The 25,791-nt window shown below is 40.1% G+C and overlaps 3 protein-coding genes across 9 annotated transcripts in view; 2 read left to right on the top strand and 1 right to left on the bottom strand.

The window, feature by feature from the left end:
* The window catches only part of PHT4;5 (phosphate transporter 4;5), a 331,556-nt gene that overhangs the window by 19,652 nt on the left and 286,113 nt on the right, over positions 1-25,791 (bottom strand). For all 7 annotated transcript variants that reach the window (XM_089810737.1, XM_089810736.1, XM_089810733.1 and 4 more), the window contains 2 exons: positions 22,934-23,075; positions 22,713-22,765 (listed from right to left, as the gene is read on the bottom strand). In XM_089810737.1, coding sequence (XP_089666863.1) covers positions 22,713-22,765; positions 22,934-23,075 — 195 coding nt within the window. The remainder of the gene's footprint in view (positions 1-22,712; positions 22,766-22,933; positions 23,076-25,791) is intronic.
* Positions 14,052-15,422, top strand: LOC149530263 (uncharacterized). The gene is made up of 4 exons (XM_089810740.1): positions 14,052-14,212; positions 14,352-14,584; positions 14,700-14,852; positions 14,994-15,422. Exons 1-4 carry the CDS (start codon positions 14,067-14,069, stop codon positions 15,419-15,421), a joined length of 960 nt encoding a protein of 319 aa, XP_089666866.1. The 5' UTR covers positions 14,052-14,066; the 3' UTR covers position 15,422.
* Positions 15,586-16,667, top strand: LOC149530262 (uncharacterized). Its single transcript, XM_089810741.1, has 2 exons — positions 15,586-15,937; positions 16,072-16,667. The coding sequence occupies exons 1-2, from the start codon at positions 15,586-15,588 to the stop codon at positions 16,650-16,652; spliced, it is 933 nt and encodes a 310-aa protein (XP_089666867.1). The 3' UTR covers positions 16,653-16,667.

The following is a 25,791-nucleotide window of genomic DNA, read 5'->3' as shown; positions in this document are numbered from 1 at the left end:
ACTGCTACTAAGGAATGAAGTTTCCTCCTTCACAACTAAATTACAATCAATGTCATGCTCCCCTATAACAATTTCATGGCTACAAACTCTCACATGAAGTTCATAAGCTCTTGTTACCTATAAGTCCTCATCTATCATATTTAAATGTTGAGGTTAAGAATGCGACAAAATCAATTTTTGACCAAACTCATGTACTTGATTTTTAGCTTCATGAAGTGCCGCTAAGGTACCCTCTAGGGTGTCCTTAGTATTAGAGAGCTAGAAGGGTGTCTACTTCTTCCTTCTTCCTCAAGGCCCTTGAATAAATCTCTACAATATTGAGGAAATGATCTTGATCTTAAAGTGTCAAGAATCTAATTTCATTATTTTCATCCCCTCTGACCATTTGCAAATGTGGGAATTCTTCTTCGAGTCCCCTTTGTCTCCTCTAGTTGTTCCTCCTAAAGATGCTTTTCAATAATCTCCTATACATCATCAAAATGCTCATTTAGAGAAACATGAGGATTTTGTCTTCGTAAATTTCTCTATCAAACCATCTAGAGAGATTTCTATATGAAGCCTACAACAATTTGTTAACGAAGCACAATCGTGAACTCTAGATGAATCCACACCTAAGGTGAATTAGGTTTCCATCAAAATCACAAGAAACTCCAAGGGTTTTCGTCCTTACGTTTCCTATAAATGAAAGCCAAAGCCCTCTTCGAGAAATTTTCTAAAAATCAAATGTGAAGAATGTACTCATTTCTCCTTTCCCTCCTATAACCACCTTTCCTAATGTTGAAAGAAATTCTTTATCGTTCTATTTCATTTTTCCTTCAAAAGCAACTTAATGTTATTTAATTACTTTTAACTCTCTTATTGCTCCAGAAAATACCTTTTCATTAATAGAATGATATTTTGGAACAAAGGTCCCTATTCTATGTGCCCAAGATTTAAAACTTCTCATCCTTGTTTCAACGAGCTATAACACTAAGGTTCTAACTTCTCATAGACAATTTTCATTAAAATATCAACCCTAGTAAATCAAATAAATTACAGCTAATAGTACAACTGACTTGTGAAAATGACCAAAAAACATTAGAATTGAAATATAATAGCACATGAGTGATCCCAATGATAAAAGTGATAAAAATCCTAACTAGATGACTTACTATAAATAGACATTCCCTCCAAGAATCTTAGAGCCCAAAGTAGAAGCCAAAGATAACATCATAAAGCACCATTTAGCTCCTCTAAACCATTTGATCTCATTGGAAATATCAAAACAACCATTGAATCATGGTGACACAAAATCAAATGTCGCCAATAATTGCATTCCTAGAGGATCTAAAAATGAGAACATTACGTATATGAATTTTTAAAATACATGCGTGTGAATTTTTAAATATATTTTAGTATTATAGATAGAGGGAAATAGAGAGATATGTCAATAATTGATAACAAGACAAAATGCACATAAATTGTCATCGGTAAATATTGTGTAGCCAACGGGATGTATGTTGTCGGTAACTAAAAACTATGTAGCCGATGGCCCCTTCGAGAAGGTTCTTGTTATGTAGCCGACGGCCCTTCAAGAAGGTTCTTAGGAAAGTATATATACACCCTCAAGGATCATTGTAAGAATCATCAGAAGCATTATGTAATCTCTTTGGCATATGCAAATAATAAAAGTACTGCTATTACATGTTTCTATTTATTGTATGTATGCATTAATTCATTTACCCATGCGGTAAACATTTGGCGTCGTTGCCCCATGAACCTGGAACGAAGGAGGAATGAAGAGTAATGCCAAATCAGCTTAAGAAGAATAGAAATAAGATAATGGGAAAAGATGGAATACGCACTATGCAAGAAAATTTAATTTTGCCACAACAGACCGAGCGCAAACGAAGGTTTCAGTAGATTGTCGATGGACATCGAAGCACCGAGGAATTGCTGGAGGAAACTCAACAGCGGGTGGAATTGGTGGAAGAAGCAAGGGATGAATTTTTGAACCTGTATTCACCGAGGGAAGAGAATCTAGACAGAAGGGAATTAACTAACACAACTCGGAGTGTCGAGGGAGCACGAGCGTGGAGTGAACTCTTCATCCACGATACACTTCTAGAATGGACAAGTTCGCTTAACGAAGACCCTTCTTCACCAAACAACACAGCTGTTGGGAATAAGACAACTACCCAAAACAACATCAATGTCAGAGTGCAGAGCATTGGTGTTAGAATACAAAGTGTTGGTGCTGGAATACAAAGCATTGGTATCGGAGAGTAGAGCGTTGGTGTCAGAATACAAAGCGTCGATGTCGGAGTACAAAACAGCACCCATACACAAAATCAAGTAATAATGGCAAGACCAAAAGAGAAGTTGCCAAAGTTTGATAGGGATGGAACGGCTGATCCAATTAGACACTGTAAGACATGCAAAACAATTTGGATGGCGAATGACGTAATTGACACAAATGAATGGGTGCAACAATTTCAGGCAACCCTAACGGGGGTAGCAATTGATTGGTTTGCCGATACAGATTCCCAAAAATTAACCAATTGGGCAAAAGTTAAAAAGGAATTTATCACTGAATTTCAATTGTTGTGCGACGACAATGAGATCGTAGCAGAGATATACAATACAAAGCAAGGAAAAAATGAAATAGTTCGAGTATATGCCGAAAAATTAAAAGACTTAATAAACAAGATGGAAAGTAAGCCGGCAGATGGACTGCAAAACAGATGGTTCATTGAAGGACTACACCCGAAGTTACGAAAGAAAATGAAGATTGTGTCGCCATCGTCATACACTGAAGCATACAATCGGGCAATGAACTTAGAAAGTGAGCAGAAAACAAAAAAGAAGAAGAGTAGCTCATCCAATTCAGATGATGACGCATCTTCAGAAGAAGAGAGCAGCGATGACGAAAAGGGTAGCAAGAAGGTCTGAGCTCTCCAGAAGGATATGATCTGAATTATGAAAGAATTTAAGAACATGCAGAAAGAGACGAAGGGAAACGACCTATGGTGTACATAATGTAAGATAGATAGTCACACGAAGCGATCCTATCCAAAGAACCAGTTCTGTGAGATCTGCCACATCATGGGACATTCCACAAAAGAATGCCCCTTCAATATGAAAACAAGAGGACCTCAACAAGTGCTCCTGACCCAGGAGGCTTCCGCATTAGGAGGGAGTGGAAACACCAGTAATGAGGGTGCCACGTCAGGAGGGTACAGAAATAATAGACGAGTGAAAAACAACAACAATGCCAACAATAATAATGGGAGCCACAACCGAATTCAGTACGATACGAACGACCGCCTAATAGTTCAATGTCGAGCATGCAATTTGTGGGACCACTTTGCTCGAGACTGTACAACGGAAAACACACCAAAGTTGTTATGCAGATGGTGTGGTCCGAGAGATCATGAAGATGCCAAATGCCTAAAATCACGATTCAATTTGATCACCATCGAGACGAACGAATAGGAGGTTCTGGCAATCACACAGAAACAAGCAAAACTGTACCCCGCTCTGATAGAAGAAAAGAAGAGATTATAGGAAACACAGGCATAAATTGAGAAGGTGACAAAGGTGGAGAAGACACACTTGAAGGACACTACTAGTACCTTAGCAAGGAGCTGTACGGAACCAAACATCGTACGACAAATATTACAAACTGAAGTACTAGTCAAAGTAAACGATTTTCTGCTCACAATGCCTCAACCATGATCGACACTTACAAGCATCGCTCCAACTACTAAATTATCAGGAGAACAAGGGAAAGGGAAAGTGGAGTACGTGCAGAGGACCCGATGCTACTAGCCCTCACATATGGACAGCATCTGACAATCATCAAGATGGGAATTCTGGGAACTGTTTTGATAGACACAATTATGGAAGGAGGCTCTGGTGTGAATGTGTTATCGAAGGATACCTGGAAGAATTTGGGACAACCAACCTTGTGACCACCTACATTCCAGTAACTAATAGTGGACCAACACGACATTAAACCTCTCGGCATTTTGATGGCATAACCAGTGACGATTAGAACACAACCATTCCTACTCAACTTCATCATCATCTCGCTGAAACGGAGAGGATATGACACCATTCTAGGCCGTGGATGGCTCGTGCAAGAAAAGGTCAAGCATGACTGGAAGAAAAATACATTATCACTGAAAAGTAAAGGGCGAAAATTCATTAGCGATCTACAAACGCAAATGGTGGGTGACGAAGCACTCTCATCTGATTCCGAAGACGAGAATGAAGGAAAGAAGCGAATGGAACCAGATCCGGAAGAAGTCCTACGGTTGGAAGGCGGATCAACGGACGATGATTTGGATTCGATGAATGGATTATTTCACTGGCAGATAGAGGATTATGAGCTATTTTGGAGTTGCAACATACTCATGATAGAGGAAGGGCATAGCAAAGACGGATTCCCAAAAGAGTTTACGGAAATAAAAGAAGGGGATGCACCGCTGGATAAAACACCTACACATTTATTCGATGAAGGGAAGCCGATCAAATATAATGAAGCCACAATGCAAACCATGAATTTGGGAGATAAGGCCGAACCAAAAATCATATTGGTGGGGGATAACTAGAATTCAGTACTCAAGGCAGTGGCATTTAAAATATTTTTGGAATACAAAGATGTATTCACTTAGACATACAAGGATCTAAAAGGAGTACCGCTAAGTTGTGTGTGCACCGCATTTCGTTGGTTGAAGATGCAGTCCTTGTACAGATGCGACCTTACAGGATGAACACGAACTACGCGGCACAGGTTATAGAAGAAATCAATAGGATGCTGGAGGCCGGTATTATTTTCAAGGTTCCAACAAGTGAATGGGTGTCGCCTATAGTAATCTCACTGAAGAAGGATACCACCTAGATCCGGATCTATGTCGAATTCAGATGTCTCAATGCAGTAACAGTCAAGGACCCCTTCCCGATACCATTCACAGATAGCATATTGGAGGAGGTAACGAGACATGAGATTTATTCCTTTATGGACAGGTTTTCGAGATATAATCAAATTTGCATAGCAGAAGAGGACAAGCTGAAAATGACATTTGTGGTAGAAGATAGGGTGTACGCATACAACCGGATGCCATTCGGCCTGTGCAATGCATCGACGACGTTCCAATAGATCATACTACACATATTCAAGGCATTCCTAGATGACTGGTCGGTATTAAGCACCGAGGACAAACATCTGAAGGTGTTGGGTGAATGCATGGAAAGATGTCAAAGTGTGACTAGCCTTGAATCCAAAGAAATGTATATTATGGTTCCACTGGGAAAATTGCTCGGACATATAGTCTGCAAGGAGGGATTGAAAATAGATTCGGACAAAGTCAAAGTCATAATGGAAATGCAACCATCCACAAATGTAACGAAGGTAAACTCTTTCCTCGGACACAGGCTATTATAGAAGGTTCATCAAAAACTTTGCCAAAGTATCATACCCATTGGACAAGTTAACATGCAAAGGGGAACCATTCAAATGGGAGAAAGAACATGATGAGTCATTCGAAGGATTGAAGATACAGTTGGCCACAACACCCATATTGGCGTACCCAGATTGGAACAAGGAATTTCATGTTTAGGTGGACACATCCAACTATGCAATCGGAGCAACTTTGGCACAAATAGTTAGCCACGGGTTAGATCACCCGATATATTTTGCCAGCCAACTCCTGTCAAAAGCAGAACAAAATTACAATACAACAAAATGGGAAGCATTAGGCATGGTTTACGTAGTACAAAAGTTCCAACACTAATTGTTGGCAACACCATTCGTGTTCTATGTTGACCATCAGGCTCTATTGTACCTGGTAAATAAACCTATCATCCAAGGACAAAACTAGCTGGTGGTTACTTTTGCTACAGGAGTTTACTTTCAAGATCATTGTACGGCCTAGGAAGAAACATGTCAGTGCAAACCATCTATTGCGTCTCAAAATAGGAGAACCACCGGACAATGTGAACGACGATTTTCTTGATGCACAATTATTTCAAATTGCAGTACTGCCAAAATGGTACACGAGAATTGGAGAGTATCTTTCGACGGGACAATTTTTGAGTGAAATGCTTCCAAATGAGAGAAGGAAATTGGTGTTGACGAGCCACACATTTCAATTGATCAATACCGAGAGTGTTGAAGGAAGCACATAAGGGTCTAGCAGGAGGGCATATGGGACCCGATACCACAACGCAAAAAATATTGCTGGTAGAAATGTGGTGGCCAACAGTGTACAATGACGCAAGCAAATGGGTCATCGAGTGTGACACTTGTCAAAGCTGGGAAGCCGCTAAAAAGAGACTTCATGCCACTTGATCCCTCGCACGCGCATGAACTCTTTGAAAGATGGGGATTGGACTTCATTGGACCTTTGAAGGCAAGCAAAACTAGAAGGTACCGATACATTGTAGTAGCGACAAAGTATTTGACCAAGTGCGTGGAGGCACGTGCACTACCAGATAACTCGGTAGTAAACACAATGAGATTTATCTATAAGAAAATTATTACCAAGTACGGAATTCTACTACAGTTAACAAGTGATAGGGGAGGACACTTCGCTAACCATGTTATCCGACTGCTCACTACTGAATTTAAGATCTATCATTCATTATCAAGCCCGTACTACCGAAGAGCAAACAGACAGGATGAGGCTACGAACAAGACCCTGGTATCAATTATCTACAAGTCATGTGTAGTTGAAGGAGAAGTCTAGGAGGAAAAACTGCCCTCTGCCCTTTGGGCATACCGCATGTTGTACAAGGTGACAACGGGCCACACCATTCCAGCTGATGTTCGGACAGGAGGCAGTGGTACCAGCAGAATTCATGATACCGAGCCTAAGGATCGCGCTGGAAAAATAAGTTAGGTGACATGGAAAGCCTAAGGGAAAGGTTGCATAATCTGAACAAGCTCGAGGAGAAGTGGCTATTGGCACAATGGGCCACGGAGGTGACACAAAACAGGCACAAAGCATGGCATGATAAACACCTGAAACTAAACAAGTTCCAACCGGGACAATGGGTGTTAAAGTATGACGGACAAAACGAAATCAAACTAGGCAAGTTTAAGGTAAAATGGGTCCGGCCATACCAGATACAGAAAGTAGACGACAACAGAGCAATAAAATTGTGGACATTAGACGAACAAGAAATACCAGAGGCAGTCAACGGCAAAAGGAAGAATTTTTTTTTTTTTTAAATAATAATAATAATAAAACAAAGGAAAAGTATTGTACGATAACTATACCGTACGGTGGTCATTGCATATGTCTTCACAATACAGTTGTCTACCACCGTATGGCTTGAAAGGAAGTTGTAAAAGAATAAAGGAAGGCACACCAACCGTACGGCCCTCGAACCGTACGACCCTTCACAAAGCAAGACACCATATGACCATCTTCCCGTACGATCAAGACCATATGACCTTTTCAAATGACACTATATGGTAGCATGTAGTTTTCCTAGAGGCATCATACAGAAATATAAAGTCGTTCCGTAGGTACTGTACAACATTCTTTATTAATGCAGGTGTATGGCAAAATAAGTACGACACCTAGAGCATTTCACTGTGCACAGCCAAATAAAGGGAAAGGAGCATTAAAATTATCTCTCCATAACATGAAGCACACTGTACAACAACTCCAATCGTTGGGCCTCCATCATACGAGTAATAAGAGCACATGGGATATAGGAAAGGAAGATGTCGATGCCTTTGTGCAAGATTGCATAAATAAGATGCCGATGCCAAGCACGTATGTTGAGAAGAAGGCATCGAGGAGATAGTATAAGTGCAACAGGGTGTGTTGAACAAATGGTTTCCACAAAAATAAGTAAAGATAGAGGTGTCAAGGCAAAGGAGCATTTATCAGCATCAAAGTCAATGATGCAGGAGCATCCAGAGGTATAAGGGCAATCCTGTGTCACCCAAAAAAAAAATGTACTTAGACTTAGTTTCTGTTTCATGTGTTTTCATTTTTGGACACCCATTTGGGTCAAATAAAGGTTCCAACTCTCACAGTTCCACTATCAGTGTGCTAGAAAATCACGAAAAAATAGGAGCATGTAATTGGGCCACCATTTTGGTAAACTAGAAGGTGTGAATTGGCCAGATGAATGTAATTGTGATTTAGAACATTCAAGAAAAAGAATCAGGTCAAAAGGCCCCATGGTTTGAAAGTTATTGCAGTTTTTCGGGTTTTGGAGACCTCCTAAGAATGCTTCAAAGTCAAGTTAAGGGCATTAAATGACCTCGAAAAGGGCCGAAAGATGAGGGACGAGCGAAGCTGTCCATATGGCTATAGAGCGCTTCGAGAGCTTTCCGGAAATGTAAACGGTTCGTCAATCGGAGCTACGGTTCAAAAGTTATGCCTCCCAGAAGTTCGGTTACCGTTTCTGGATTCTTCTAGATTTGCGCTGACTTCTAACGCAGCTTCTGGAGCTTTCTATTTGGTCGGTGGATGCCTACTAGCACCTTCTAGAATGTATTCCTCGTCCTTAACCCTCCGGGATCTATTTAAGGAGATTCCTGGCATTGTAAAAGGCAGTTCGGAGTGGAGTTTGAGAGGAGGTACTGAAAGGAGAAATTATCTCCACATTTATGCTATTGTAAGCCCTTAGGGCATGTTTTGAAGTTTATTTTCTCTGTACTGAATGTACTAGCTTATTTTTCAGTTAATACAATTCCCCTTTGCTGTTGTGTCAATTCTATTCTTGGGTTGTGTCCCCAACAAGTGGTATCAAAGCTAGTTTTCCTGAGTGTGTAGACAGAGCGCCAACTGTGAGGCAGTTTGCACCAGGACTGTGTGGTTGTGGGTTTGAGTTAAGAAGATGCCTCCACGAAGAGAGCGTGGCGGAAGGGCCAGAGCTATTAATCCTAAGGAGGTTAGAGCCTTCCAAAGGAAGGTACAAGCATTGCAGGAGGAGCTTTGTAGAGGAGCAACTGTGGCCGCAGGTGATGAAAGTGAAGATGACAACGAAGAAGATGAAATGGGACCGGAAGGGGAATTTGACGGGGAAGTTCTGAATCATGCAGAGGAAAGGCTTTTTAGGGCCATTACTAAGTTTGGGAAAAGACCTACAATTGAAGTGGGTGTATTTTCAGGAAATCTGAAACCAGATGAGTTGATCGATTGGATCAATGAACTGGAAGAATACTTTGAGTATGAGGATATCAGGGACCCAAATAGGGTTAAGTTTGCAAAGGCCAAACTGAAAGGCCATGCCAAAATCTGGTGGCAAGAGGTTCAATTGGAAAGAAACAGAAGAGGAAAGGAGAAGATCACAAGATGGGACCGCATGGTGGACAAATTGAAGAAGTAGTTCATTCCTGTGGACTACGAGCTTGATTTGTTTAAGAAGATGCATGGGTTAAAGCAAGGAGGAAGATCAGTCCAAGAATATACAGAGGAATTTTACCGACTCTTGATTAGAGCGGGGCATGCAAAAGCAAATAAGGAGAAGGTTGCTCGTTATATCAGTGGGTTGCGACCTAGCATCCAGGAGGAATTAAGTCTGGTAAGAATGACCAGCGTTGAAGAGGCATACCAGTTTGCCCTACGAGTTGAAGAGAAGCTGAATAAAAGGTTTGAAGGAAGACAAAGAGGGCGCGGTCAAGAAGGAAGGGGAAGTGGTAGATCATCTGGAGGCCGCAATGAAACCCAAAAGAAAAATGAAGATGTGGGTACTAGCAGGAACCAGAGGAATGAGGGTTTCAACCGCTCCCATGATCAAGACTTTGGAAATCAGAGAGGAAGAGGTAGAGGACGTGGACAAGGAAGAGGCGGCTTCCGTGGTACCTGTTTCCATTGCAATGAAGAAGGTCATCGTGCCTTTGAATGCCCTCAACGACAAGGAAGGACAGATACGAGAGCTGAGGGCCAAGCTAGGGTTGCTCATATGGATGAGGATGCACAATCATTACATTCAGAGGATGCAGAAAGAGGAGAGACCTTGGTAAATGAAAGAGTCCTACTAAGTGGTGAGATTGAACCAGGACAACGGAGGAGTTTGTTCCGTACCAGATGCAAGTGTGAGGATAAATGTTGTGACGTGATCATTGATGGTGGTAGCACTGATAACTTGGTATCAGAAGAGATGGTCTCTAAGCTGAAGCTCAAGACGAAGAACCATCCCCAGCCCTATCGAATTGCTTGGGTAAAAGATGATCATAAGGTCCTGGTAAGTGAACAATGTTTAGTGAAATTCAAAATTGGGAGCTACTATGATGAAGTTCTCTGTGATGTTATTCCGATGGATGTTTGCCATCTATTGTTGGGTAGACCATGGCAGTTTGATAGACATGCAGTACATGATGGGCATGCAAACACATACTCTCTGACAAAGGATGGAGTTTGCCACAAATTGAAGCCCATGAAAAAGGAAGGTGAAAAGGTATGTAGCAGTGCTAGGATTTGTCTTGTTGATGAAGGAAAGTTTTTAGATGGCATGAAATATCAGCATATGTGCTATGCTTTGATTCCTCGGAAAGATAAAGAAGGTAGTAGCGAAATACCACTTGAAGTTTCAGATTTACTAGGGGAATTTGGAGATATTATCTCTGATAATGTTCCAGATGGATTGCCACTAGTAAGGCAAATCAGTCATCAGATAGATCTGATTCCAGGAGCTAGTTTGCCTAACAAGGCTGCTCACAGGATGACTCCTGCTGAAACAGAGGAGCTAAATAGACAGGTTCAGGAGCTGTTGAGGAAGGGCTTGATTCGAGAGAGCCTGAGTCCATGTGCAGTACCTGTAGTACTCGCACCAAAGAAGGATGGAGAGTGGACGATGTGTACAGATTCTCAAGCTATAAATAGGATAACCATCAAGTACCAGTTTCCTTTGCCAAGGATGGATGATCTTATGGACTGCTTGAGTGGAGCTCAGTACTTCACAAAGATAGATCTGAAGAGTGGTTATCACCAGATACGGATTCGAGAAGGAAATGAGTGGAAAACAACCTTCAAGATCAAGGAGGGTCTTTATGAGTGGTTAGTCATGCCCTTTGGATTGACGAACGCCCCAAGCACCTTCATGCAGCTCATGAATGAGGTACTTAAGAAGTTCTTGGAAAAAATTGTTATTGTCTATTTGGATGATATTTTAATTTTCAGCAAGACTTTGGAAGAACATTTACTGCATATTCGTAGTGTCCCTGAAAGGCTAAGGGAAGAGAAACTGTTAATTAATCTGAAGAAGTGTATCTTTGAAAAAAGGGAGTTAGTCTATTTGGGGTTTGTTATATCACCTGAAGGTCTCAAAATGGATCCAGAGAAGGTAAAAGCCATCTTGGAATGGCCTACTCCAAGGTCTGCTACTGAGGTAAGATCATTTCATGGTCTGGTTAGTTTTTACAGGAAGTTTATTAAGAATTTCAGTGGCATATGTGCACCCCTAACTGATACAATAAGAGGGGATAGAAAAGAGTTCAAATGGACTGCAGCAGCTGAGAAGTTTTGAATTGCTGAAGAAGAAGGTGACAAAACAGCCTGTGTTGGCACTTCCAGATTTTAGAAAGGTTTTCCAGGTGGATTGTGATGCCAGTGGCAGCGCTATTGGTGTTGTATTAAGCCAAGAAGGTAAGCCTATTGCATATTTTAGTGAAAAATTGAATGATGCAAAGAAGAAGTATTCTGTTTATGATCAAGAGTTCTATGCAATAGTTCAAGCCTTAAAGAAATGGAGGCATTATTTATTGCCAAAGGAATTTGTTTTGTATACTGATCATCAGGCATTACAGTACCTAAATAGCCAAGGTAAATTGAATCAGAGGCATATGAAGTGGGTAGAGTTCTTGCAGAGCTATACATTTGTGTTGAAGCATAGAAGTGGAAAATCTAACAAGGTTGCAGATGCACTAAGTAGGAGACAGTTGTTGCTTACAGTAATGCAGGTTGAAGTAGTTGGGTTTGATGAACTCAAGAAATTGTACCCCGAGGATCATGATTTTGCTGAAGCATGGAAAGCTTGTAAAGAACCTGTTGTTGTAGATAGAACCAAGTGGTTAGACTATTTGATTCAGGATGGCATGTTGTTCAAGGGTAGTCAATTGTGCATTCCAAGGAGTTCCATGAGGGAAAATCTGATTAAGGAGAAACATAGTGGAGGGATGGCAGGACATTTTGGTTGAGATAAGGACATTGCCATTCTTAGAGAACATTAATTTTGGCCTCAAATTTAATAGGATGTGAAGAAGTTTGTACAGAGTTGCCAAGTTTGTCAAGTTGCCAAGGGGTTTAGTCACAATACTAGCCTATATCAGCCATTGCCTGTTCCATCAAGGCCATGGGGGAACATAAGTATGGATTTTGTTCTCGGATTGCCAAGGACACAAAGGGGTAATGACTCAGTATTCGTGGTGGTTGATAGGTTCTCCAAAATGGCACATTTCATTCCATGCCACAAAACTCATGATGCTGTCCATATTGCAGACTTGTTTTTCAAAGAGGTGGTAACACTACATGGTCTTCCAAGGAATATAGTTTCTGACAAAGATACTAAATTTGTGGGGTATTTCTAGAGGACATTGTGGAAGAAGTTGAGAACAGACCTAAAATTCAGTTCCGCGCATCACCCGCAGATTGACGGCCAAACAGAAGTGGTAAATAGAAGTCTGGGCAATTTGCTGAGATGTTTAGTTGGGGATAAGCCCAAGGGATGGGATTTGATTTTACCACAAGCAGAGTTTGCTTACAATAACTCTATAAATAGGAGTACTGGAAAATCACCATTCCAAATTGTATATGGGAATAGCCCAAGGACTGCACCAGAATTGAGGAAGATAGAGCAAGGGGAGAGGACAAGTGCTGAAGCGGAAAAATTTGTTGAACATATCAAGCGTCTACATGACGAGGTTCAAGCACACATTACCAAGATGAATCAAGAGCATAGTTCCAAAAATTGCCATGAAATCGTCGAAATCGCGATAAGATTCATGGCTCCCGATCTTTTTGGAATCGGAAATCGCTGGTGGCGATTTTTTCTTGTGAATTGCCTGAATCGCCAAAATCGGCGATTCATGGCAAAAATCGCCAAAATCGCCATCATGAATCTCCAGAAATCGGCCGCGGCAGCAAGGATAGAAAGTTCAATTTTTTTTTAAAAACACATGTTTTATTTGCTTTCTAAGTTGACTTTCCTCTTTGTTATAACCCTAAAGAGCCTTCTATTTGCTTAGTATGAGTAGAAGAGAGGAAGAGTGAGAGAGAAGAAGAGAAAAGAGAATCCATAGGTTTCCAACCGGCAAGAAGGAAGAGCACCAAAGAGATCAGAAGTCCATTTGGGGAGGCTATAAATTGCATTGGGAGCATTAAGGAGTCAATATCAACACTCTTCAACTCATTTGCAAGAGATAAGTGTTGGTTTTTTTTTGCATGTTAGTGTAGTATGCATTTTTTGGTTAAATTTTTTTAGTGTTCATTTGCAAATCTTGAATGTTTTTTATTTTTAGTTTTACTAAATTGCAAACTAGGGTTTGTTGTTTTGTAGTTTTTGTTTATTAGTTGCAAACTTTGATTTTTTACATGAATTTTTTTATTGCAGCAGCCCTTTGCTTTCATTTTCCAATTTCCACAATGGGTAAAAAAGATGAATGCTGGAAATATAATGAAGAGTTTCCTGGGAGAACTAAATATCAAACAAAATGTATATTTTGCAAAGAAAAAATAAATTCGGGAGATATCTATAGATTGAAATACCACATTGCTGGCATACCTGGCCATGATGTCACAGTTTGCACTCAACAAACCGCTGAGGCAAAACGCTCTTGTTTAGTGGCATTAGAAAAAATTGAACAAGACAAGTTGACTAAGAAAATGCAACTTGAAGGGTCAAGAGGTATTGGCTCCCATGCTCCCACATCCGCAACCGCATCTACATCTGCAAGTGCATCTGCATCAGCTTCCGCATCCGTAGGTTGTGTTGGAGAGGGTTCTTCTAGGCCTCCTTTTCATCCTAGTGCTAGTGCTCATGTGAGTGTTAGTGGTAGTCAATCTCATACTGAGACAGAGTCCAACACCAACCTATTGCGGCCTAGAGTGCGGAAAAGCAGAATGGATAGTTACTTTGTGCCCCGCACTACTCCTGGCTCCCAACCCACGCTTGAGGGCATGGGTTTGAACAAGGAGATTCATGATGCTGCCAGAAAAGAGATTTGCAAATTCTGGTACTTTTGCAACATTCCATTTATTGCAGCCAGGTAATTGATTCTTTTTTCTTTGTTATCTTCAAAGTTAAAGTTAAAAGTAAAAGTAAAACTTTAATTATATCTACTTGTTTTATGATTTTAGTTTTTGACATCTAAATTTCTAATCAATATCATTATCTATTTGTGACAGGACTCCTTATTGGCAGAACATGATAGATGCAGTTACCATTTGTGGTCCGGGGTTTAAAGCCCCAACTGAGGCTGAGTTGAGTGGATACCTCCTGGAGGAAATGGTTGAGGATATGAGGCATGAGCTTGAGGACAACCGAAAGGAGTGGATCGAAAAGGGTTGCACCATCATGACTGATGGTTGGACAGATAGGAGGGGAAGAACACTCCTCAATTTTCTTGTATCCTGTGGAGGTGATTGATCATTCTACTTTCCTACATACATAATTTTGAATCGTGATTGACTATTTCAAATTTTGATTTGTTGATTGCTAATAGTAATTATAATTCGTTGTTTTGTTACTCGTAGGATATACCATGTTCCTCAAATCCATTGATGCTTCTGCTCATGTAAAAAACGCCACATACTTATGTGAGGTTATTGAGGAAGTTATAGCAGAGGTGGGGGAACAACATGTGGTGCAAGTGGTGACGGATAATGCAGCAAGTTATGTTGCTGCAGGTAAACTTTTAACTTTTTAAGTTTTGAAAATAAATTTATTTGAATTTTGAACTTTTTCTAATTCTAACTTAGAATTTCTAAGTTTCCTAAGTTCTAACATGTTTGAAATTTGAATTTCTAATTATCTTAAAATTGTTGTAGGCAAACTTTTGATGGAGAGGCACCCCACCATATTTTGGTCCCCTTGTGCAGCACACTGCCTTGACCTCATGTTGGAGGAAATTGGCAAACTTGAGTGGGTCAAGTCATGTGTGGAAAGGGCAAAAAACATATGTAAGTTTATTTATAATCATTCATTTGTCCTTAGCACAATGAGGAAGTACACAGGAGACAAAGAGTTAGCTCGTCCAGGGATCACGAGGTTTGCCTCGAATTTCATCACCTTGCAGTCCTTGTTGACATCAAGGGATGATTTGAGGAGCATGTTTGTTGGGCGGGAGTGGATTTCATCTTCCTATGCTATGACCACTGCAGGGATAGATGTGGTGGATTGCATATTTGATGATGATGGTTTTTGGAAGCCTGCTAGAGAAACACTTAAGGTAATTTTATTGCAATTTAACATTTAATATTTTACAGTTTACTATGCTAATTGTTTAATGATTTAGTTTTACCTTATATTATTGAATTATTCTATGTTTAAGTTTTGACTCAAATTTTTGTTTTACTTTATATGTAGGCCACTGAGCCTCTTGTATCTCTCCTACGAACTGCTGATGGGGAGAAGCCCTCTATGGGCTACATATATGAGGGCATGGATAGGGCCAAGGAGGCCATTAGAGCTCAGTATGCAGGAGTGCAGGAGAAGTATGCCCCTATTTGGGACATCATTGATAGGAGATGGCAGAATCAGCTCCACAGACCCATCCATGCAGCAGCTTACTTTTTGAATTCGGCATTTCGTTTCCATCCTGACTTCAAGGCGGATGAGGAGGTTCTCACCGGATTATATACAGTGATCCAGAGGTTGAGTACTGATGAGGATAGCAGTGCTGCAATTATTGAGCTTGATAAGTTCAATAATAAAGAAGGGCCACTTTTCTCTAGCAGGGTAGCCATAGATGCTCGGGAAACAATACAGCCAGGTAAAAATTAAATAATATATTCAATGTTCATGAATCTAGATTCTAAACTTAAAGTTGATTATGTAATTTTAGAGTTAACTTGTAATTTGTAATTTGTAAATGAGACTAATTATTTTTATTTTCCCTTATTTCAGATAGATGGTGGCAAATGTTTGGGGCCACAACCCCAAAACTTCAAAAAATTGCCATTCGTATTCTGAGTCAGCCAAGCAGCGCTTCTGGATGTGAGCGCAGTTGGTCCATGTTCGAGCACATCCACTCGAAGAGGAGAAACAGGTTGACAGTGCAGAGGTTGAATGATCTTGTCTTCGTTCATTACAACCTCCGTCTTAGGATCAGACAGATTTTGGACACTGACTCCTCTCCGATCATTCTGGAGGAGATTGATCCAGAATCAGAGTGGCTCACAGAGGTTGTAGATCCAGTCTTCACTAAGGAAGACCGTGCGTGGATTGACCATGTGGATATAGAGGCTGAGGCAGCTAGAGCACGTTCTTCAGGCATTGGTAGACGCACACGTGCACGCACAGACACAGGCCCTAGCGACATTCGTGAGCCCATCTTACATGCGGGAGATATGGCTCGACAGTCCTCTAGGACCTACATTAGACGCCTTGCTACTAGGCAGACTGGATACTCAGAGGCTCAGGCTGAGGCTGTAGCCGAGCTTGAGGATGATGTTGAGGATGATGATGACTATGAGCCTGAGGCTTGAGCTGGAGCCTTGTTTTTATATTTTGTTTACAGATATTGTACTGAATCATTGATAGACATATGTTTCAAAGTTTCAAACTTTCATGGATCTTCATCTTAGATTCTTACATAAATTTATGATTTGATGTCTTATGGATCATCTTACATACATTCTATGATTTAAATCATTATGATCATTTGATTTCTATTTACTTCAGCTAGCCTACAATTTACATTTTAGATAACATAGTTACGTATGTGATGGATTTTATGTTTCATGTTTATGTATGTTAAGTTTTAACTTCTATTTGATGATGTTATAGTGTGCTTAAGTTATATTCAATAAAGGGTGCATGAAATAAGTTTTAAATTGTTAAAATCTTTAAATTTAAAGGGTTTTTTCAAATTTGCCGATTCATCGCCGATTCATTGCCGATTCACGATTCGATTCGGCCTTGCCGATTCCGATCCGATTCCGATTCACGTTTCTTTGATCAAGAGTATAAAGCTAGGGCTGATCAAAGGAGAAGACATAAGGAATTCCAAGTAGGGGATCTAGTCATGGTGCACTTACGAAAAGAAAGATTTCCAGCCGGTACTTACAAGAAGCTGAAAATGAAGAAATTTGGCCCCTGCAAAATTTTGAAGAAACATGACTCAGAAAATGCATATGAAGTGGAGCTGCCAGATGGTATCCACATTTCTCCCATTTTCAACATTGCAGATTTAACAGAGTATCATGATGATGGTGCAGATGAGGAGCTGGTGTTAGAGCCGTGTCCAATTCCTGCTTCTAAGAAGGAGGAGATAAAAGACATTCTAGATCATCGTGTGGGTAGGAGTACCAGAAACAGGCAGTATGAAGAGTATTTGGTCAAATGGAAAGGATGACCGATCGAGGACTCAACTTGGATTTTAGCAGCTGAAGTTTCCCATTTGGGATTTCCTCTACCATTCATAAAGTGACAGGGTCACTTTTCAATCTACCTTGGGTGTCTGATGCAGGAGCATCCAGAGGTATAAGGGCAATCCTGTGTCACCCAAAAAAAAAATGTAGTTAGACTTAGTTTCTGTTTCATGTGTTTTCATTTTTGGACACCCATTTGGATCAAATAAAGGTTCCAACTCTCACAGTTCCACTATCAGTGTGCTAGAAAATCCCGAAAAAATAGGAGCATGTAATTGGGCCATCATTTTGGTAAACTAGAAAATGTGAATTGGCCAGATGAATGTAATTGTGATTTAGAACATTCCAGAAAAAGAATCAGGTCAAAAGGCCCCACGGTTTGAAAGTTATTGCAATTTTTCGGATTTTGGAGACCTCCTAAGAATGCTTCAAAGTCAAGTTAGGGGCATTAAATGACCTCAAAAAGGACCGAAAAATGAGGGACGAGCAAAGCTGGTCCATAGGGCTATAGAGCGCTTCGAGAACTTTCTGGAAATGTAAACGATTCGTCAATCGGAGCTACGGTTCAAAAGTTATGCCTCCCGAAAGTTCGGTTACCGTTTCTGGATTCTTCTAGATTTGCACCAACTTCTAACGCAGCTTCTGGAGCCTTCTATTTGGTCGGTGGATGCCTACTAGCACCTTCTAGAATGTATTCCTAGTCCTTAACCCTCCGAGATCTATTTAAGGAGATTCCTGGCATTGTAAAAGGCAGTTCGGAGTGGAGTTTGAGAGGAGGTACTGAAAGGAGAAATTATCTCCACATTTATGCTATTGTAAGCCCTTAGGGCATGTTTTGAAGTTTATTTTCTCTATACTGAATGTACTAGCTTATTTTTCAGTTAATACAATTCCCCTTTTCTGTTGTGTCCATTCTGTTCTTGGGTTGTGTCCCCATCAGTCAAGGCAAGTGAAGGGTTTGGAGAATGTATCAACTCCAGGGGTTGCCAAAGTTGTTGGAATTTTGCTTGGAATTGTTGGAGATTTGCGAACATAGAGGATTTTGGGTAGATAGAAAACTTGCATTCGTGGGAGGGAAATATTAATCTGCCGTCACTAAGGCATTCATTCATTTTACAGAAGGGTTTGTGCTTGTATGCACAGAAGGTCGTACCAAGCAAGGACATGCATCCGTACAGTGCTCCCTACAGCAAAGAAGCAAGGCCAACCATACGGCTGTACAATGTGCAAGGAGGAAAGATAATAAAAACAGAAGTGGCCAGGGGCCTGTACGATCGAAGGTCAGGAGGGTAATTTTTACAAAAGGCAACTATTCGAAAAAAAAAGTAATTGACCTAACGGTAATCTATCTAGCAAATTCAAAAAGGAGTAATAGGTATGTAGTCAACCGGAAAAAGGGCTTGGAGGAAGAAACTTGATCACGATTCAGCCATGAGTCAAAATACATAAGCAAGACCTTCAAGAGCACGTCCAGTCAGAAAAGACAAGGGAAAACAAAGGGCCAAAGTGCAAAACCAGCCGGATGTACAAATAACACCGCAAAACATATCATTCAAAGGGTTGAATGGACTGGACTGCAAGAAATGGTGGGATGAAAATCCGAATGACCACCTCTTCAAAGCAAGCATACGAAAGGCACAAGTAGTGGGCAATCCGAATGCCAATTTTCTATATCCGAGATTTCGAAGGTGTTGCGTATCATGATTGAGGCATATGATAGGCACTCTCATAAAAGTACAATTATGTACTTAGGATATGACATAGTGGTATCATTCTGACTAGCTGACTTTAGCAGCGTATTTGGCATACCAGGAACGGCACAAGGAAAAAAGAAAATTGACAGTAAGCCAAGAAAGATGGACAAGGAGAAGAAATAGAAGCTGGTGGAATTAGTGTGCAAGGATCAGGTACAGCAATAGAAAGATGCCCTTACTAAGACCTCAAGGAGAAGAGGGTTGCGGAAATCTGACATCAAAGAAGACCATTGGAGGTGTCTCATGGACGTAATAAAGAGTAGACTTACAGGGTCTAGTAGGGCATCAAACATCTCCTTTCCACTGGTCAGTATGATGAATGGACTCATGAATGGGAGGGTTTATAATTGGGCTTCTCTATCAACCACGTGCATGGATGAGTTCATGATATTGTAGCATAAAACATTTTACATGCTGCACTATGCCATCAGACTCTTTTTGGAGGCAACTGCGAGGACGATACCCCAAGAAAAGTTGGAAATTTAGCCAAGTACGAAAGCACCTGGTGAGCCTCCAATAATGCAATGGAGGCATTTAGACTCACCTAGAGGGCAGAAAGGCATTGGCCAGAAGAGGGTAAGGCAAGAGATGGAGGAATTAGGAAACACAAATAGTGGTCGCCAGGATACATCTTGTGAGGAGGATGACTTAGAGGATATGGAAGAGGTGGAGCAGGATGACGAGGAAGATGATGAGAAAGTCGAGGTGATTTCAGCAACCCCACTTCGCTTTCCACGGCAGTTGACGACTGCACCAATAATAGCTACGCCATCATTTTCAGCTCTGCATATGCACATTATGGCAGATGTTCACATCCTAGGCTTCAGACAGTTTAGGTATCCAGTGGTGATGACCTCAATCACCCTAAACCCTAGATCACGGACAACAACAGGAGTAGCAGGATCAGTTTCACGTACAGTGGCTGCCCAACCTTCAGTAAGCTGGAGGATAGCATCACAAGCAGACACCTACGAGCACGTAACCTACGGGAATGCAACCTCAGCCAGCAGTTCATAATCGACTTTCATACGTCAAGAGCAAGGATCACTTCAATCAGTAGTAGTAAGTCTGCCTTAGCCACATCCAGTAGCCCACCATGGCGGGAGGAGATGCTTAGGGAAGGGCACAAGACTAGGTCCAGTTAGAGGTGATTGGGACGGATGCAGTAGTCACGATAGCTGACACATTGTTGGATGATGCAGCGGATCAAGGTACTGATTTGAGCATGCCGAAAGCTGAACACCAGGCGCCAGCAGCCACACAAATTAGCTCAGCAACCCAGGCGAGTGAGTATTTGAGATAGCGACTACTTGCTCTTGTTACCAAAGGTCATTCCATTCAGTCTCCCATGCGAGAGGATCTTCAGTTAGAGGCGATTTGGTCAAATAGTGAGGTTGTCGAGGTCCCCACATCACCAGAAGCAGGAGATCAGAGTGCAGCAGCACCTAAAAAAGAAGAAGGGTACAAATGCAACATCCTATACCTGTAGCGGAGGAAAAGGATAAGAATATCTATTCATGCCTTAGTGACATCACCGAGAGAACCAAGTTCCTGGCAGAGTTGGTGCTCATAGAGAGACGACGAGCAAAGGCTAGGCAAGAAGCTCGAGAGGCCGCAAGAAGGCTTGGGAGGAGATGGTCGACCGACTTGTCACCCAGCAGATTGCATGGGAAATAGAGCGGATAGCACTGTTGGCACAACTTGAGGAAATTGGACGAGGGAAGCAGGAGGCCAATTAGCAACTTGCAGCAGCATTACAGGAAAAGGAAGCAGCAAAGAAAGCTCATGATCAAAAAGAAGCTGAATGCCATGAGGTCACATTAATGTTGAAGGAGGTAGTGAAGGAGAACTCACAGCTCAGAGCTGATTTAAAGGTCCAGACAGAATAGGTGTCTCAGCTACGACGCAGCTAGTCTACAAAGTCAGAGACACAGCCTTCTAGTTCATGATGTTTATGTTGTTTTTTTTTCTATGACTGAATGTAATTAGTTATTTTGAGTTTTGTTGTGTTGTCCGGAGACGACTTTTCTTTTTGGGGGGGATGATGTCGTCGGTAAATATTGTGTAGCCAACAGCCCCTTCGGGAAGGTTCTTGTTATGTAGCCAATGGCCCTTCGAGAAGGTTCTTAGGAAAGTATATATACACCCTCCGGGATCATTGTAAGAATCATCAGAAGCGTTATGTAATCCCTTTGGCATATGTGAATAATAAAAGTACTACTACTACATGTTTCTATTTATTGTTTGTATGCATTAATTCATTTACCCATGCGGTAAACATAAATCATCTCTTCACAAGTTACAATAGTGGTATAAGACTAAGGGGTATTCATTGTGTTCCACCTACTTGAGACAATAGGCCTAATGTGGTCCTCATAGAATTCTCACTTTGGCAAAAATAATTTTACAAAAAGTGGCTTTTTTTAATGCCAAAAACTACCCAAATGCATAGAGGAGGCTTTTTCATTTCAAGGATGGATCAGGGATGTTTTGGGCATTCCCTATAAATTTTGGAGATGGCTAGCCATCCCTAAATGTCTGAGGACATTTCCTGCGGTTTTTAGTTTTTTTAGAAATCAGAGACAGCTGGGGGACACCCCTTTTTCATCTTCCTATCTGCAAAACATTTTTGGGAAAGGAACAAGTCCCCTGGGGAAAGGAATTTGTGTCCCCACGTAACACCCCCTAATGACATTTTAGTCTGAATCACTTCTGCTTCAGCATCTAACGGAACCCACACCTATTAAGGTTCTCCAATCCTTATCTGCTTTAGATTGTATGTGTAGATTCCTCATTTAAAATTGTGACCCTTTTACAAATGGCTCTTTCCTAAAGCCCCAAATCGCCTCTTAGACTAGATCTTTAAGTTGATTTGACCTAGAATGGTCTTTTACCCTTCCTCTATTTTGAGGTCATTTATACATACTTGCAAACCCAACAAAGCTCTCGTAAAGGGACGGAAACCATGATAAAAGAGCATGATCTTATAAGCTGTAAGGGTACTTGATAGAGAATTTGTGAGTAATTGGTGAAATTGAACAAATTCTGTCCTGTGCACTACATTTGACATGACATAACAATAACAGTTCTGAGTTCCAGCACATTTACAAATATTTCAGCATTTTAAAAATTTGCAGGTAATCTTCCATTTTAAACCCAAGAAATTGAATTCCATATGTACATCCTATTTTTTAGGTCAATGTGAGTAATTAAAATTCCTCTGGACATACAACATCCCAGTCAATATCCATCTTTACACTGTAAACTTTAGCACATAACAATAAGTATTTCAGCAGGGAAAAAATAATATCATCTTTTAATCATTTGTTAGATTAAAAAATTCAATTCCCAGTAAACTTATCATGAGATAATTCTTATCATTGACTCTAATTCATGGCTATAGAATGTATCATGTACATACCAAAAGGATGCTTGCAAACTCTGGAGAAATGTCTTGATGGGTGCAGTACAATCCTATATAATAACCAATCTCTTGAATATGAGAGAGAAATCAATGTCTCAACACACAAGGAATAAAAGAATCACCCTTCAAAGATTTTCAATTGCAGATGATACCACAGTGTCTCTAAATACCAAAAATTAGACAAAGAGAAAACAACTTTAACTAAAGAAAAACATTACCCGCTAATGCAAAGCTAGAGAGAGATAAACCAGTGGTGATAACTGCTACAACTGTCCAAGGAGACAATCCCAAGTCCAAAGAGCAAATAGTCATACAAATGGCAGGGGATACGAAACCAATTGTTTGACATAGCTTACGCACCTGTATATTTGAAAGTGAGATCAATATTTAATTAAGAAGAGTGCACACCAATGCTCGATCCTATGAATGAGGCCACCAAATAATAATGAGCATGTAATCAATCTATATCTATTTTAAATAATGAGGAATTATTATTGTATAAACTTACTATCCTATCATGCCTAATTATGCAGTAGTAAAAAAAGGATCAATGCCATTGCAACTGTTTGACCAAAATTGGTTATAAAATCCAATTTTAATAGTTTGGCAGTGAATCTGGTACCGTTAATGTTTATTTAAAATTGCTATGATTTACTCAGTCAATGATCCAAAAGAGATTGCAAAGGCACAACATGCTACTATCAGTATCCAAATAATAAAAAATAGTAATTAGCTATCCATGAAATGATTAAAGTATGATAAAAAAGAAAATGGAAATGCGGGGAAGAAGGGTTTCGCCATAACCCAAAGCACAGTAAACTGAATATCATAAATAGTAAATGTAATAAACCCTTCTAAGATTTCTATGAAACTTCTAGCTCAAAATCCCGGTGATATCAGCTTGTCTGATTTCTCAATGTGCAATTCAACAGTTCTTTGATGTAATGCTGCAAATATATTTCATTTCAATAACTTAAATTAATAGAAAAAGAATATCCGTTCTTTCATAGAATCAACATTACAAGATGTTGAATGAGACCCCAACAATAGCACTCAGAGCCCAACTGTTGCTGAGCTTACTGAAATATATACATCCAAACTGCTGCATAAATAACAGAAGCTAGTGGTACCAAAAAGGTAATCAAATAAATGGAAATCTTCAAGAACCAACAATAGCAAACCACTCAAAATGCTTCAGACAGTTGTCTCATTTGAAGAATGATAGGCGAGACAGACCAATAAGATTACGCTCACCAAACTGCTGTAACCTTATCATGAAAAGAACAGGGAACAAGATGTTTTGAATTCTTCATTAACAATGATAAATCTTTCCTTGCATAGTTGAAGTAGATTTTTGCAAACTAAATTCAATCCCACATTGCTACTTATGAGTGCTACATTGAACCAAGACCTCCACCTCAAACTGCCATAATGGCTGTGCACTGTTAAGTTGATGTCAAGAGAATATGGCAGCTTGGATGATGAATTTAGTACCACTACATAGCTCCAATTAGTACCAATACCCAGAATCACCGATTGGAGCTATAAACGTTAGCAAATTTGTATGACTTGTTTCAGACTGTGTGCAACTGGTTACTTTTAATCTACATTGTCCGGGTATGCATTTCTGCCCCTATACCTGAAGTTTCAGAAACTGAGTTTCGAGGAACGGGAAATGGTAGGGGATGTTTCCAAGTTGCCCCCATTATGGCTGAAAAGGAGATGCATTTCAGAAACATGGGAAACAGTCGACACATGTCCTGTATGCATTGACCATTTTGAGGACACCAAGGGACAGAAAATCCATTCCCTAGTCGTCTAAGGGACTTTTTGAAGTTTCCAGCGGCAGTAAGGTATCAAAACCAAAAAGAGATTAATAAATACCAAATTTTTCTTGCTACAGGCCCCACACACAATGGACAAAGTTAATGATTAAATAAAATAAGTTATAAGTTGCATATCAAATGTAACTTTGTTTTCATTTTATTTCTCCCTCATGCATGTGAATTTCATTCTGGACAAACAACGCACATAGCTTTCTGGTCACAAACAAGATTGGAAACAAAGGAGTTTGCCATTTGGATGCAAAGTTTGACTTTGCATTTAGATGCATGTATAGGTGAGAGGCATTTGCAGTGTCCTTTTAAGGCATTTGCAGGCAACATTTCACCGTTTCAAGGGTTTAAAGGTCAGTTTTTTAATTAATTTTTTTTTTTTCTTGCTAACTTTTGGTTTTCAATTTTTATTTTTTGATTTTAAAATTTAAGTTTTTGTTTTAAGTTTTATATCTTATTTTCATTTCTTGTAAACTATCTTTCTAGTCATGGTACACAGTAAAAAAAATTTGTTTTGAAATAGTTTTGAACTTTTAAGAAAAATTCATATAGAGGTCTCTGATTCATATTTTTTCCCTAAATTCCAGAATCTTGATGTTGCATAATTTTACACAAAAGGATGCTCATAAACATGACCAACAGCAATATTGATGGTTCTAGTAGTGATCAAGAATGGTAGTGGGGAGAAGTTAGAAGGGGTAGATAGTGCAAGTGTTGTGAATGAATCAATAGATGATCAAGAAACTCCAACAAACAAAATTTGAAATCCCTTCATTTGTCCTGAAAGAGTTTGCAATGAGGCCCTTTTAATCCTTAAAAAGCTCTACTTTTGCCACGTTCATCCAATAGTTGTTAGAAAGAAAAATTTGGGTGCAAGTAGGATATATAAGTCATGTACACAAATGTGAAATTAGAGGGAGCTACACCAGTGTGTGGTTTCATTTCTTGGATTTTATAGGTAAAGGAGTTAAATACTGTCATATACTAAAGGAAAATACAAAATATCAGTCTTATAGATTACACATGGAGGCTGAATACAAGCCTAAAGGTCTGCCCTTTGTAATACATCCACTCTCATAGCAATTCACTCTTCACTCTATCATCTAGTGCTACCAGTGGTAGTGCCTTTTCTAGGTTAGGAACCTCAACTAAAAAAAAATGAAAAAGGAAAGAGGAAGGCTAGTGATAGTAGGCTACATGGGTCGGCTACATATTTGTTCAATGTGCAAGCATGGGAAATG

The sequence above is a fragment of the Cupressus sempervirens genome, chromosome 11 (assembly GCF_028749045.1).
Source record: "Cupressus sempervirens isolate cs-2001-9-10 chromosome 11, ASM2874904v1, whole genome shotgun sequence".
NCBI classification, from domain to species: domain Eukaryota; kingdom Viridiplantae; phylum Streptophyta; class Pinopsida; order Cupressales; family Cupressaceae; genus Cupressus; species Cupressus sempervirens.
The sequence above is the reverse complement of the archived record's forward strand: the minus strand, read 5'-3'. Positions and strand labels throughout refer to the sequence as shown.